The following is a 15799-nucleotide window of genomic DNA, read 5'->3' as shown; positions in this document are numbered from 1 at the left end:
TATTTATATAAACATTATTTCCCATAGGTTGCTATATTAAATCCTTGCCTCTATTAGTTTCAATGGGAGTGTGTTGCAATACCTGTGAATTGCCATGTATGGTGCTGGATTTGTCAAAGGCTGGACCAGAGTATATTTATGACTGTTTTCAGACTGTCTGAGCTGTGGTGCCATTAGAAGTGCTGTTTGTGAATAGAAGTAACTGTCTGAGGTGGGTGAAACCCTTCTTAAGCAGTAACCATAATTCTTGTCAGAGTGTTTCACCCCAAATTAATCTGTGCTTAACCCTCTGTTAGCTTGACAGAAAGGCAGTCAGGCTTAACTTAGAGGCAATGTGTACTGTATTTATGCAGCACATCAAAAAGTAAATACGTGAAAAAAACAAAAGAAAATGCCACAGCAATTTACAAACATTGAGTAAACCGTAATATATTATTTGACACCAAAACAACAAAAATCCGATTAGTAGAACTTGAGATATGCAATTGAAATGATTTAGGTAAAAATAGTTCTTAGAAGCACAAAGCGTCAACTGCGGTTATCTGGCCACGTTGGACCAGGATAAAAAGACAAGTTCAGGCCCGCTGTGATGGAGAGTGGCCCGGCATCAGGGACCAAACTAGGGGCCATATGTATCAAAGCAAAATCGGTTCGCAAACGCCGAAATTCGCAGAATTCCGGCGTTTGCGAACCCATTTTCGCTAAATGGTATGTATGAAACATTTTTGGTGCAAAATAAGGAATCGCTAAATTTGCCATTCCTTATTTTGCGATTGCATTTAAGTAATTGCAAATTTTGCGATTCCTTAAATGCAATGTATCAAGGAAAAAAACATTCCAAAACGCCATTAAGGAATCGCAAATTACCACCAACTTCTAGTTGGTGGTAATTTGCGAATTCTTTTAAACAAGCATTTTATTGAACATCAAAAGGTGCCATGTGACGCTCATACATGCCTTTAGGGCATGTATGTTCGCCATATGAGCACACATGTCATTTTCAGGGGTGCAGCAGGGTGTTCTTGAGACACCCCTGCACCCTTGAAAATATTCACAATTTGCGATTCGCAAATTGCGAATTGCAAATTTCCCCTTCATTCCTATGGGCCTCCTGGCCCATAGAAATAAATGGGAAATTATTCCTTAATTGCGATTAGCAATTTGCTAATCGCAATTAAGGAATTTTAAGGAATAGCTAAAAAGAAGCGATTTCCTACATACATACCATTTTGCGATTTCTAAATAGCGATTCCTTAAAAATCGCTATTTAGGAATCGCAAAACGGAATGTTGATACATATGGCCCTAGGTCCGCTGAACAAAGTACCCTACATCCTGGTTGCAGAGCACTGTGAGATCCATAGTCAAGGATACTTCACGCAGCAGAGATTCTGAAGAAACTGCGGGATGTGATCAGACCTGCATCAGAGATGGGTTGCACAGTAGTGGTTCCAATAAAGCCGCTAGCGAACCTTGTGATGCGTGGTCCTGCATCGTCATCAAGGATGCCGTAGACAGATTCTAGCGATGCAAAGTCCTGCATTGGGGATGCAGTGTGCAGTGGAAGTTCCGAAGAGCTGCAGGATGTGATGCAAGTTCTTGCATCTGAGATGCGGTGTGAAGTGGCAGTACTGATGGGGAGCTGCAAGGAGATGCATTGTGCTACGGCGGCTCTGCCCAAAAGACCACTGCTGGGCTGGCAGAGCACCTTCAAGTCCACTTCCAAGCTACCAGGACTGGGTTGGCAACACCTGGGGGACAAGATTCACAGCAGGCAGAGTCCAAGTGCTGGGTTCGAGGAGGGTGGAGCCATTTCTGTCCCTTTGGCTCTGATCATGAGGCCAGCCAACTAGCCCTTGGAGTCACTCTGGTGGTCCTGGGTTCAAGATGCAGGTCTACTCCTCACTCAGGTAGCAGGGCAAAAGAGCAGCAGATCAGCCGAGTAGCAGTCCTTCTTGCAGTAGAGCAGCACAGCAAACCTATAGATGCCAAACATGATATTTCTACCTATTTCCAAACAAAAGCTTTTACTTATTAAATGTAATAAGGTAACCTAAAGTTATCCTATGGGAGTGGTGGGCCTCACAAAGTGAAAATCGAATTTGTGAGTTTTTTACTGGCAGGACATGTAAAACCTAAAAGTACCTGTCCCTTTTTTTTAAAGACAGTGCACCTTGCTCGATGGGCTGTTTAGGAACTACCCTAGGGGTGACCTATGTGCATTAAAAAGGGAGTTTTATACTTGTCAAAATGTGTTTTTGCCAAGTTGAATTGGCAGTTTAAAACTCCTCACAGTTTGCAATGGCAGGCCCCAGACATGGATTAATGAGCTACATAAGTGGATGGCCCAATACATGCTGCAGGCCCACTAGTAGCATTGAATTTACCAGCCGTGAGAATATGGAATACCAATTTGCTATGTTTTAGGGAGTGATCACAAGCACACTAGCACTGGTTAGCCATGGTAAAGTGCACAGAGTCCTAAAGCCAACAGTAACGAATTCAGCGAAACAGGAGGAGAAAAAGGAAAAAGGTTTGAGGGAGGCCCACTCTAAGACTGACAGGTCTAACAATGACAATCCATCTTTAAAGGTCTATTGGTTATAACATATGATTTTACAATAAATATGTCAGGCCTAATGCCTTTGTTATAATTTTCCCTAATAAACAGCCCAGACCTATGACATCTGACCTAACTTTTCCTAATGTACCAACAAGGCCTTTGCTCATTGGCTCATCACACCACAACCAAGTTAGGCCTACTATATTGACCGTACGCTTTCCTAAAAGGTAACCATCAAGTACACAGTCACAAAATTAGACATATATACAAAATCAGAGTTGGCAATACAATATATAACCCCTCGTAAAGGTGCCAAATAAGGATTCTCACAGTGAAAATCTTCTACCCCCAGGGTTTGTTATAGGTAAGCAAGAGACAATCCCATTTCCTAATGCAGTAAACTGCGAGACTTCATGCAACGCAAGTCATGTATATAGTGTTTAACAAAGTTTAATAACAATCCATTCTGACAGGCCTATTTACTTTAAAATATGCTTTTCACAACAAAGAAATCAGACTTGTCACTTTTGTTCTGACTTTTCATAATCAGCAGGTCATACCAAAGGCATTTCACAAAGCTTTCCGCAACGAACCAACAAGTCTCTTTCATCACTGGCCGGTCACTATATAAAAACTCTGCCGTACTGTATTGAGAACAGGTTTTGACACAAAATAGTCATGAACATACAGTCATATTATGTTATCACTAATATGATCAAGGTTACAGCTGGCAAAACAATATACAGCCCCTTCTAGAACAATATAAGAATGATTCTCGAAAAGCAAGTCTATTGCTGGGTGTGTGACAAGGTGAAACTGATGATGTTTTTTTCATAATTATTGTTTTGCACTTATATCGACATTAATATGTAACAAGCAAATGTACAAAGTGTGTATTTTTCAAATTTAGATCGACCTTACCTAGTGTAGGCCGCATTTTTTTAAATGGAATTATCTGGTTGTCATCTTGCTTTCCTAACATGTCTTTTTATTCCAGGAGAAGTTGGCTCCACGTATATTATCTTGATGTTCCCTTGGTGTTCTGTTCTCATGTGAAATGTTTTCTTTTACGCAATCCTTGTAGAATGTGCTAATACGCTGTTGCAGTGTACTTGCAGAGCACAGCATGACTCATTGTGACACATTATGTTGATGATAACTGCAAGTTTGAAGGACATGTATAGTAGCGTCATTGTGAAGTAGTATAAGGAAATAAAACGTTTTTGTATCAGTTTGTGCTTTAACTTGATTGGTGTGTTTGACCATTTGCAGGAGTATCAAATGTTAGAATAGTGGGATCTAATTAAGGTTAGGTCAAAGATTCTACAGAAGCTTCTTCGCCTGAGTAGGGTGTTCACTTTGTGGGAGAACTGATCTTGCTTAACTCTCCTTTTTGAGATGACTTTTTAATACTTCATCTTTTTTTATGACCTTTCAAATTGCTCTGAATATATTAACTAACATATTCATGTGCTGATAATTGATAATGACTAATTTGATGATTTGAGTTTTGCAAATCCGTTGATAAACCTTATTGCCTTTAAACTTAACTACTCTCTGTCTTCCTGTGCTTAACGTTATTGAAATGTATTGAATTTTGATATTCACCATAGACGCAACTAAAGGTTAATCAGAGAGTGTTTTATTAATCTGAATTTGCACCAGAATTTGCACGAAGTAAAGTGCTCAATAATAACCATCAACAAAAGGCCAATCTACAGTCTTTAACATACTGCAATGACAATGCAATCTTAAATAATATTTGTTTTAACTATGAATAAGCTAGCCCTACTGCCTTGGTCATAACTTTTAGTAAATATATTAGTCCAAGGACATTTCTCATAACTTTCCCAAATGAAACAAACATGTCTGTAACCAGGGCCACTGGAAGTATGTTGTACAGGAGGTCCACATTTTTGGGGTCAGCTCAACAAATTATGCAGTAGGAAAAGGTAAATTATGCAGCATATTGCGACACAATTGGTGATAGTATTACTTCTTTATTTTGTCATTTTTTAACCTGGTAACAGTGTCTAGGAATAGAACTCACCTTATAAGTAACAATGTAACACCCAAATACAGCAATAAGCAACTTAAAGATGATCAGTGACATTTTGTGAAAAGCGTTCCAGTGTGCAGAAACCTGGGTCACCAAATTTTTTGTAACTTTGATCCATTTGAACTAGAAACTTTTTTTTTTAAATTAAATTAAAAATCTGCAGATAATGCAGCAAATGGTGGATTACATGGCAAATTCACAACTATGGGAAAATCATCACAGCCACAGAATTGCATAAACCCTTTATCACTGGCTTGTTGTCAAAACCAACTGAGGCTTTCTGTGTCGAGAATAAGCTTTCTCACAAAGTAGCCATCAGGTTAATAAATACAGTTAAATGAACAGTTCACAAACAAATATACAACCCCTCTTCAGAAGGGCTAACAAGGATTATCAAAATGCAAATCTACTATCATAAGGGTTTATCCGAGAGTAAACAGGGTGATTGATTACTAAATTAATTTGTGAGATTCCACGTAACAACATATCAATCCGCAGATTTTAACACAGCATAATAACAATCCAAACTTAAACACCTACTGACTTTAGTATATGCATTCCACAATACGTAAGTAAGGCCTGCTACCTTATATGTAACATTTCATAACAAACAAACCAGGCCCATGGCATTCAACCTAACTTTTCCGCATGAATCAATCAAGCTTGCAGCCTTCCCCATTGGCTTGTCAACATAACCAATTGAGGCCTCCTGCATATGACACACATTGTCATCAAATTACAAATAAAACATTACAGTTGAAAAAATAATATAAACCCCCTTGGAAAAGGGCCTCACAAGGGCAATCATATTGCAGATTTTCAACCGCAAATGCTTGCCAGGGTAACTAACACAAAAACTCTTATCTGCTATTGTATTCTGCGAGAGTACGTTGACCAAAATACCGTTTTACAGTCTTTAACACAATGCAATGACAACCCGCCATAAATGGCCTATCGGCTTTAACAAATGCTTTTCAAAATCATTTGGCCAGGCTTATAGCCTGGGCATACCTTTTCAAAATAAACATACCAGACCCAAGGCATCTGACATAACTTTTCCTAAAGAATAAATGATGTCCATAGCCTTTTTTAATAGTGTCTAACCATAACTGCTCAGGCCTGCCTAATTCTGCATAAGGTTTCGGATAAGGCAACCCTCAGGCATACAGTCAGAAAATTATTATATATGCACAAAATTACAGTTGGCAAAACAATATTCAACCCCTCCTAAGACGAATAAAAAAGGTTATCAAAGTGTACATTTTCTACTTGCAGTGCAGGGTTTGTCAGAGGGGAAAACGAGAGGAGGAAACCAACACCAAAAATCCTTGCCTACTACAGTAATCTGTGAGAATCCTTAAAGCACAACCAGTCTACAGGCTCTAACACAGTGTAACAACAATGCAGTCATAAACGCTTTTGACTTTAAAATACGATTGTCAGAATAATGTGTTTGTCATAACTTTTGATAGCCTAAATGTTAGAGCAATGACCTCTCACATAACCTCTTCCAGCCATCTAATCAGGCTTATAGCATTTATCATTGGCTTGTAGCTATAATCAACTCAGGTCTCCTTTATTCTGCATAAGCTGTGCAACAAGGCAATGATCAGTATTCAGCCAACAACACATCTATGTACATACTTACAGTTGGCCGGACAATATACAACCCTTTCTAAAATGGCATAGCAAAGATTTTTAAAGTGCAATTCTTCTTAACGAGGGTTTATCACAGGGTAACCAACACAAAAGCCCTCGCCTAGTATGGCAATATGTGAGTTCATCTATAACACAATGCAGTGGCATTCACCCCTAAAAGATTATTTGCTCTAACATTTTCTGTTCACAATAAGTTTAGTCAGGTCTACTGTCTTTGTTGTAACATTTCATAATATGGCTTGTGAGCATAACCAACTCGATCCAGCTGTGCAGAGCATACATTTTCCTACATGGCAAGATATGCCATTCAAGCTCTATTATTCACTGGAAGGACACAACTTCTGCGAATCAAAATCTCCACTCAAGGAAATTAACATTTAGACGGAACAAAACCCGCTGTGCTTCTTTCAGATCTTTTTCACATAAGACTAAGTAATATCAAGTAAGACCTACAAATGACCCTTGATAGGATTGCTTTAGGACAGGGTGTAGCACATATTGATGGAACTTGCATGTCATAAGGATAGGATAGAGGCGCTCTGTCACGATGTAACAATATGAAATAAATGAAGTTGAAAATCTCAGAGACCTTGAGGATCCAGACCCAGACACCTAAGTTGAGAAGGCTAATTTGTTAAGGAATTCATCTTCTGTTGGATAGGTTGTGATGCCCAAGGAAAGCACATCAGGGCCTTGGCAGGCAGACATAGCCTGTTGCTTTTTATTGTTGTTGAAATTAATGTTCCTGACTCTAATACAGATAATGGTTAATATGAGTATAATTAGCTGGAATGTCAATAGTGTATTAAATGCTCAGAAAAAAGCAGATCCGAGGCTTTTTGTGGTTTCTGTGTTTCTTTTGCAGAAATTCCCCTGAGAGCTTCATATACTAGTAAATGCCATTCTTCGTTCCCTGGTTACCAATGCTTTAGATGTAATCAGGCTAATGTAAAAAGTATCACTATAATTATTATGATTATTAATAAACATACCAGAGGTAAGGGAAGTAAGGAGCACATGACAAACAAGGGCAGAGAAATAATTACTGACGAAAAAAGAAAGGTATCAGCTACTTAAATGTAGAGATGTTTTTATGCATAAAACAAATATATTAATGTACTTGTCTGTGCATGTATACTACAACTTTATTTTTTTTCAGCTCCGTATTATATTGTGGGTTGTTTAAATATAGGTTTTATTCCTGACATCGATGTGCACCCTAAATGCAGAGACAGCTGTCTGTTAAAAGCAACTATACAATGTGCATTCACTGATTTTAAACATACCTTGGGGTTGGTGGATGGGTGACACCCCGAGGTGTTATACGCTTTATTCAGGTTGGCACGCATCATATTTCAAAACAGATATGATGCTTAAGTCAGCAGAAGCTTCAAAATCAAACTGTCAGGCCGAACCATGTCACATACCAAATCATTCAACTATTATGGCTCATATTTTAGTACCTAATACAACTTGATGAAGGTTTCTTGAGCAATCCATTTTCATTTAATCTATAGAGTAAAATATTGGATTATAAGTATACACATTCTGGCCATATTGTCTCTATTATAGTTTGGGAAGCTTTCAAATTCGATACCATGGACAAAATATCATTCTTACGATTTGCAAGCAAAAGGTGAGTGAAATGATGACTATGTGCTTAACTAAAAGATGTTTCAGCATATGGGGCATGCACAGGCTTTAAAATGAATAATCCTGCAGAATGCAACATATAAAATTATAGATCTGTAACAGTGATTATGGGGATGATTTTCATGAGAGGGGTTCAGAATTACATCAAATAGACAATGAGAGTGCAGCTTGAGTTGTCCAAGATGTAACTCGCAACCCCTAAGTGAAGAACTGTGTATCTGCCCCTGCCCTGAACTACTGCACAGGGGCAGACCAGTAATGGGAGAACTGGGAGGTCCATACATAACATGCCCTCTCCTCTCTGGCACAAATGTGAAAAATAAATATCTTACCTGCTATTGTTAACCAAAACTCACAACCTTCCCTGCTTCCTTTCCCCTCCTGCAGCTGTCCCTTCTACTTTCTGTCAAAGCAGACAAGCAGAGCTGTACTGACAGGCTCTCAGCGAGGACTGTCAGCCTGACCTGGAAGGCCTTTAGGACTTCATAACAGTTGACAACCAGTTTTGTTATCAACTGTTGTGATGTCACGGCAAGGAGTTATGATTTTCACAAGCTGAAAAAACAATAAAGGATTTCTATGAGAGCCATAGATAACATCAAGTTATAATTCTAGTAGTAAATTGTTATGTGCTGTGGTACAAGAAACAGTAGATAAAAATGTGTCTTAACACTGGGTTAACGAATATGACTGTGGTGATAGTACAGGCAAATATTTTGACTAGTGATTTAAAAAAGAGGCATAGTCTACTATTAGAGAATGGCATAATTGATCACATACAAAACACGCAATATGAGAGGCATGAAGAATTTGGGAAATACGTAGGACTTTGAGCACTTTACCACTGCTAACCAGTGCTAAAGTGCATGTGCTCTCTCCACTAAACATGGTAATATCGGCTCATACCCAATTGGCTTATTCAATTTACTTATAAGTCCCTAGTAAAGTGCACCACATGTGCCCAGGGCCTGTAAATTAAAGCTAATAGTGGGCCAGCGGCACTGATTGTGCCACCCACTTAAGTAGCACTCTAACCATGTCTCAGGCCTGCCATTGCAGAGCCTGTGTGTGCAGTTTAAACTGTCATTTAGAAATGACAAGATTATCCTCAAGCCAGGCCCAAACATTCCCTTTTTATAAATATATGTCACCCCTAAGGTAGGCCCTGGACAATCCATATTGCAGGTGCAATGTATTTGAAAGGCAGGACATGTACTTTTAAGTTTTACATGCCCTGGCAGTGAAACAATCTCAAATTTGTTTTTCACTACTACAAGGCCCATCTCTACAATAGGATAAACATGGGTTTACTTTATTACATTTTATAAGTGTGATTCCCAATTGTGAAGAGATAAGACTTTTCAAGTTTTGTGTCTCTGGAGTCACAATTAAAATCACAACTGATGGTGAAGTCGGATTTTAAATTGCAATTCAGAAAATACCACTTCTAGAAAGTTGCCATTTTCTTACTTTAGCCATTTGGTGCCTGCTGCCTGTTTCTGATACACATCTGAAAGGGTGACAGCTGGACTTTGTGTATTCCCCCTAGACACCCACACACAGCAGGAGCATATGTGACACTTGATAGGTCATCCTGGCAGGATGGGAGGGAGGAGTTGGACCCAGCCTCAATAACACCTGAATGTTCTGTCCCCACACAAAGGGCTGCATATTTCCTTGTAGTGAGTATGGTATCAGGGCATGAAGAGCAGGACCTCTGAGCACTGCAAAGGCCTCTTTTTGAGGCTCCTCTACTTCAAAGGCTCAACTGGGTATAAGTACTGGACTTCTGACACCACTACTTCAGTACTCTTCTGGACCTGTGAAGATTCTGCCAGGACTACTGTGCTGCTAATGCTAAAGTACTGCCATTCTGCTGGACTGCTGCTTTACTGGACTCCTGCCTTACTGTGCTGCCCCACTGCCTGCTGTTTCCCTACATGGGTGAGAAGGACTGGACCTGCATTACTTGAACCCAGCGTGGCTCCAAGGGCTAGCTGGCTGCCTTCCTTGTCTGAAGTTTTAGAAGCATAAAAGACTTCCAACGTAAGTGTTTCTGCACCTGGACTCTGCCGTCTGTGAGCCTGCACTGCCAAGTGGTGCCACCCCAGTTCTGGACCCTTGGAAGATGCTTGCTTCAGCAAAACCCATGAATTCTCTGTCGCACTGGTGCATGGGTGCAGTTGTGTGGATCAGAACTGGAGCATCGCTCCTGTTTCTTAGATCAGAACCAGCGCATAGCTCCTGTTGCGTGGATCGGAACCAGTGCATCACTCGTGTTGCATGAACAGAACTAGTGCATTGCCTCTACTATGTGGATCAGAACTAGCGCATCACCCCCAATGCGTGGATCGACAAAGACGCATCACATCAGCCCGCATATTCGACATCCACTCAGTCAGGATCAAGGCACTATTGTTCAGCAAGCCTCACTGTGTCCCTTTATACAGCCCGTGCTACATTGCCTTCAGCCTGACCTCTGACTTTGTCCGGGCCAGCGCGACCGGATATCCCAAGTAAGCGCTTATTGCTTCTAAGCACTATTTTAGTCTATACATATCTCAAGTTCTTCTGATTGAATTTTTGTCATTTTGGTCGTTTTATTTATTAAATTTAATTCTATTTTGCTATCATGGTGTGTAATCTTTTTGTGTGGTGTTTTCGCTGCTTTATCCTTTCAAAGTATTGCACAAATACTTCACACATTGCCTCTAAAGTTAGGTCTGCCTGCTCTGTGCCAAGCTACCAGAGGGTGATCACAGATTTAAAAAAGTCAGGTTTTAACTGATTGACGGAAGGTTATCATAGAAGGAATAGAGCAACCCCACAGAGGAATAGGGTTCAATAACCTAAGATCCAAACAAGAGAACGTGCATTGCATCTAGGAACTTTAACATGAACAGAGTAAGATGATGTCAAAAGCACATGCGCAGATTAAACTGGAGCCCTTTTTTAATGAAAGTGGGGGAATTGTAGTACCTAGCATGGTGAACCAAGCAGAGGACTTCTAAGGGCACATGAATGTCAGTTGGCCAGTGAAGCTTAGCTTGAAGGGGTTTGGCATGTAAAAAATGAGAGGAAACAATGATCATGTGAGTCGCATGGTTCTGCTTCACATGAAGACATGGAGTTAATAATTTTCTAGCCCTACGTAGATTGTGTGGGCATATTCAAGAAGCAAACCCAAAGTGGCTCTTACGGATAATCCTCTGCTGTATTTAACCCCTTCGCTGCGGCGGCTATTCCGCCGCAGCGCTAAGGGGGAGGCGGGGCCGCGCGGCGGTCCCGTGCTCATGACGGAACCGCTCCGTCATGGCCCTCGGGTGAGCTGTGCTTGTGACAGAACGGTTCCGTCACGGACCCGCCCGCCCATTAGAACGTCAGCGCAGGCGTGGAATTAGCACCACGCAGGCGCGGTGAGCGGGCCGTGACGGAACCGTTCCGTCACCAGCACAGCCCACCCGAGGCTCGTGACGGAACGGTTCCGTCACGAGCATGGGAGGGGTTAAACACTAATATCACCTTTATTTAGCAATGAAGGACCCCAGGAATCATATGGCAGGAGCTGACTCAAATCAAAACAGGCAAAGACTGGGTGTTGTTGGACAACAAACAGTCCTGTAGAAGGAGAGCTATGGCATTACAGCACAGCCATATTTTGTGGATTCTATCGCCAATCTCCTTCCATATCTATTCAAGTGAAAATCTGGTGTGGAGTAATACCAAGTAATTGCTATATTGTGGGGAATTTGGTGGCCCACTGGCAATAATGGGGTTGCAGAGGGGATACTGTCATCCGAATGGTGGTATCCTTGTCTTCACCACTGCAAAGCAATTGGTCCATGGAGGTAGAGCCTTGGCTTTACTACCAACCTCAAACAAAAATTAGAGGCCTCCTCCACCTTAAAACGATGTAAAGTATTCAGTACAAACAGAAAGTATCCAATAAGATAGAACCTCGCCCTAATCCTGCATGTAAGTTGACAAGAACAGCAAAACTCTATCTTCATAACCTTAAAAAGATGTGCCACTTCATTGCACTAAACTAGCCATGAACAGCGGTCCCTAGTAATCTCAAAATAGGACTTTGGCAATTCTAGATTGGCAGGAGATTCACAGGTCACTCCCACACCACTGAAAACAGTGCTGCATTCATCGGCCAGTCTCATAACCACCTCACACCAATTCAATCACATAACCCTAGGATTCGATTCAAACTCTACCACCTATCATACCACAACATAATTCTAAACAATCTTCCATACTCAGTAGGTTTTATATCCATCTCTTGCAGCAAAAGAAGGCTTACAAGTAGGCATATATATTGTTCAAGCCAATAATTCACTCTGCAACAGGAAATCCAGAAATTCAGTTCTAAGAATTCCAACCACATATCCCAGTGCTTCAAGATCTTCTCTGGCTCCCACTGGAAGCCAGAATAAAGTTTCAATTAGTAGACATCGTTTACAAAGTAATTCACCCACAATGTCCTGGATATCTGCAGTCAGCCTTCAAACGTGCAGGTGCAAACAAGTATCTATGGGCTGTATGAAATCTTCACATAGCACTGAAAAATGTAATTACTTCCAGTGTTGATGCTCAAACCTTCCCGGGGCTGTTCAAACTTTTCACTACTACTAATTACATTTACATATGGCCTTATACCACGAGGCCTCTAGTGTACCTGCAAGCCCTGTAACAATCAGAGGACTTTCTCTAATGACAAAAACGAAATCACTCCAATTAGGACTCGAGTTAAACTAATAGCTTCACTAAACCCTCCACATATCTTGGCTTTCTTTCCTGTATCACTATCCTTTCCATCCCCTCTCTGACCCCCTCTCTTAACCTTGATTCTCCCATTCTGAAATCACCGCGCCTTCAATAGACTCTACCTGTCAGCAACTACTATCTCTTCTGTAAGCCAGGAAGATGTATTCCTCACAACACTTTATTCTCCCATTTGGTTTCTGTTGTTATCACAGCTTACAATATACATATTTCAATGCAAATGATGCTTGCTATCATTATGTTTTTTATGCACCATGCACTGATACCTTTGAGTGAGGTACGCAGCATAAGAATGTATAAATAAATAAAGTGTAGAAAGCATATTGCCTCTGTATCCGTACAACGTATCTGTTGTTTCATTAAAAACTAGTATGATATTTGGAGTTTTCCCTATACACCAACTGTATCCCTCCTGCTTACACAACGCGCCAGCTGGTGCCTTACGAGCGAATTAATAAGTATTAACATTACTAGATATTGTTGAAAGACTGACTAATTACAATACTCTTGCGATCTAAATTTACACTTCCACTGGGGAGACTTGACATTTAAAAAAAAAAAGCAAAAACAATACAAACTTTACATCCATCTAAGAATGCCAAGAAAGTAATTAGTTGACTAAGAAGAAGATGCGAATGACTAACCTATGACATGTTTACAATAATAACACATCAATCTCATTCATGTAAAGCTACATGTGCACCGTGCATTATCTGATGAGTACAAAGAAAAGCTGGGATGACCACTTAGAAAATGACCAATAAGCAGTACCAAGAAAAAGCTATTGGTGGAGAGGATGAGATCAGTAATGTGGCTATGAGTTCAGCTCCACTGAATAACACAAGGACGTTCATTTGTGAAGGTGAAGAACTAGAGAAGTGAAAAAGAAAACACCAAAGCTGGCGTAACTCCATGAACGTTTATGCGGCCACTCAAAAAGGAGTGAGTGAGAATACATTGAATTGTATGAATATAATGATGGTAATAAAAACACAGAAAACATTCCTGACTTACATTGGGTTGGAATTCACTGGATGAAGGATTACTTGGGGTGCTTGGGTTGGTGTCTCAGGCACGACATCTGAAAAAAAAGATCTCAGACTGAGTGCATGAGTGAAAACTTTAGTAAGGAAGAGACAGAGCCAAAGGAACAAGGGTGGAATAGGAAAAACATAAAATTGTAACTGAGAAAAAGGAAACTGTGGCGAGGAAAAGGACAGGAGGAGAATGAAATGGAAATGTGCTAGAAGAAGGTATAGAAAGGGTTCTCATGAAAAATGCTAACCGAATAAATGGGAGGTGGAGACAATACAATGCACAGCAGAGAGGTAGAGACAAAAAGAGGACATAGGAGTGTCATTCAAATGGTGATGATTGAAGGAAGGAGTCGTAGGCACAAATAATCAGAATGGCATAGAGATACAGTTAAAGAGAGTGAGGGGAAACCAGACAAAGAAAGAAAAAGTAAAACTCACAGTGGAATAGATAAAGGGGCTCAGAAATGGAACCAAATTGACATGACCATATAGTAGAATGGAGATGAGGGAGAGGAACTGAGATTTGTTAAACCAAAGTAAAAGAACAGAAGACAGAGGGAGGAGCAAAGATTACATGAAAGGGGTACAGAGACCGCAATGACAAAACAATGGGTAAGGGAAGAAACAAATTCGCACGAGTGGCAGGCATTAGAGGGAGGGTGAGAAGTATTGATTTCTTAAGAAGTACTATGAGGCAGGAAAACAGGTAAGTAAGTGTTAGGGAGACGAAGGAGAATATAGGAATGAAGAATATTGAAACAAGAAACGATGGAGGAAGCAGGAATAAAGGACGAAAAGGAGATTGAATAGAAGAGAGATGAGGGAATAGAGAAAGGTGAATGAAAAAGAAACTAACAATGAGGGTGATAAATAAAACAGGCGAATAAGAGACAAGCAAATAGAAGTGAAGGAAAAGTAAAAGTGTTGTGCAGTGAGGGTGAGCATAGAAAAAGGAATGCAGGTCAATACAAAATTATGTAAAGGCAAGGATTACGGAAGTGGCACCACCTTTCTTCTTTGCCTAGACTCGAAACAAGCAAATCGTTTAAATTGTTCTTGGTGGATTATAACTACATCCGTCTTGGTGGAAAGTGGCACCTGTCATGATGAGTGGCACTTACCTGCAATGCTATATTGCCAAGCTTAAAAGGGTGATGGGGAGTCTTGGTGGATGTGTTTGTGCTTGTGATTTGCCACCTCTTGACACTTTCTGCACTCTAATAATAATCTGTAGTCGAATATCACAGCATTCTACCACCATATTATAGATAGAGTTTGGCTGTCATTACGGGTGCTGTGCCTCCGTCCCCTTCCTTTTTAAAGGCATGATGAATGTCTGTCAGGCTAAGCAAAGGTCAGCCCGACAGACACTCACCATGTCAGGGCCAGGCAGCCAGGCTCTTTACATACATCAATGTGCAGGCACATGTCAGCATTAGCCATGCTTTGCCAGGCTGGAGATTCACAGCCCTGACAGCAGTGATGTCATCAGCCTAGCAAAGCCCAGAGAGGTCCTTCCCCATTTGACAAGGGAGACTATCACTGACAGAGACAGCCCTGGGCAATTCAGGTTTAACCCCTGAAGTGCCAAGAGCCCAGTGTCTATTGATGAGCCTCGTCACAGAATGGGGCGGTGTCAGCAAGTCTCACTGACCCCACCCCATTCTGTAATGAGTTAGGGAAGGTCCTGCTCTCCTTGACTTGCAAATGCTAGGTGTGTGTGTGAACCCTTATGAATGGAATAGTGTGAGGGAGTGTGCATGTGAATGGCTGGGCTCGAGTATGTGTGTGCACACTTGTGAGTATATGGGTGGAAATGAGTGAGTACGTGTGTGTGTGTGCCTTCCCCACTACTCATGCCGTTATGAGCCGCCACTGATCATAGGACTCACTTTAAGTCCCCTCTCAAATAATCGATAATTACATACTGGTCCACTGATCCCAATGGAGCGCTCAATCTACTAGCAAGCTCCTCAAACTCAGCCCTTTCTAACACAGACTGAGAAGGATAGGGATGTATCATAGTCACCTGATGAAA

The 15799-nt window shown here is 40.8% G+C and overlaps 1 protein-coding gene across 2 annotated transcripts in view; it reads right to left on the bottom strand.

The window, feature by feature from the left end:
- KSR2 (kinase suppressor of ras 2) overlaps window positions 1-15799 on the bottom strand; it is a 1667828-nt gene that overhangs the window by 650760 nt on the left and 1001269 nt on the right. For both annotated transcript variants that reach the window (XM_078667119.1, XM_078667120.1), the window contains one exon: window positions 13739-13805. In XM_078667119.1, coding sequence (XP_078523245.1) covers window positions 13739-13805 — 67 coding nt within the window. The remainder of the gene's footprint in view (window positions 1-13738; window positions 13806-15799) is intronic.

Source organism: Lissotriton helveticus, chromosome 11, assembly GCF_964261635.1.
Source record: "Lissotriton helveticus chromosome 11, aLisHel1.1, whole genome shotgun sequence".
NCBI lineage: Eukaryota > Metazoa > Chordata > Amphibia > Caudata > Salamandridae > Lissotriton > Lissotriton helveticus.
This window is presented reverse-complemented; position numbering and strand designations above follow the sequence as displayed.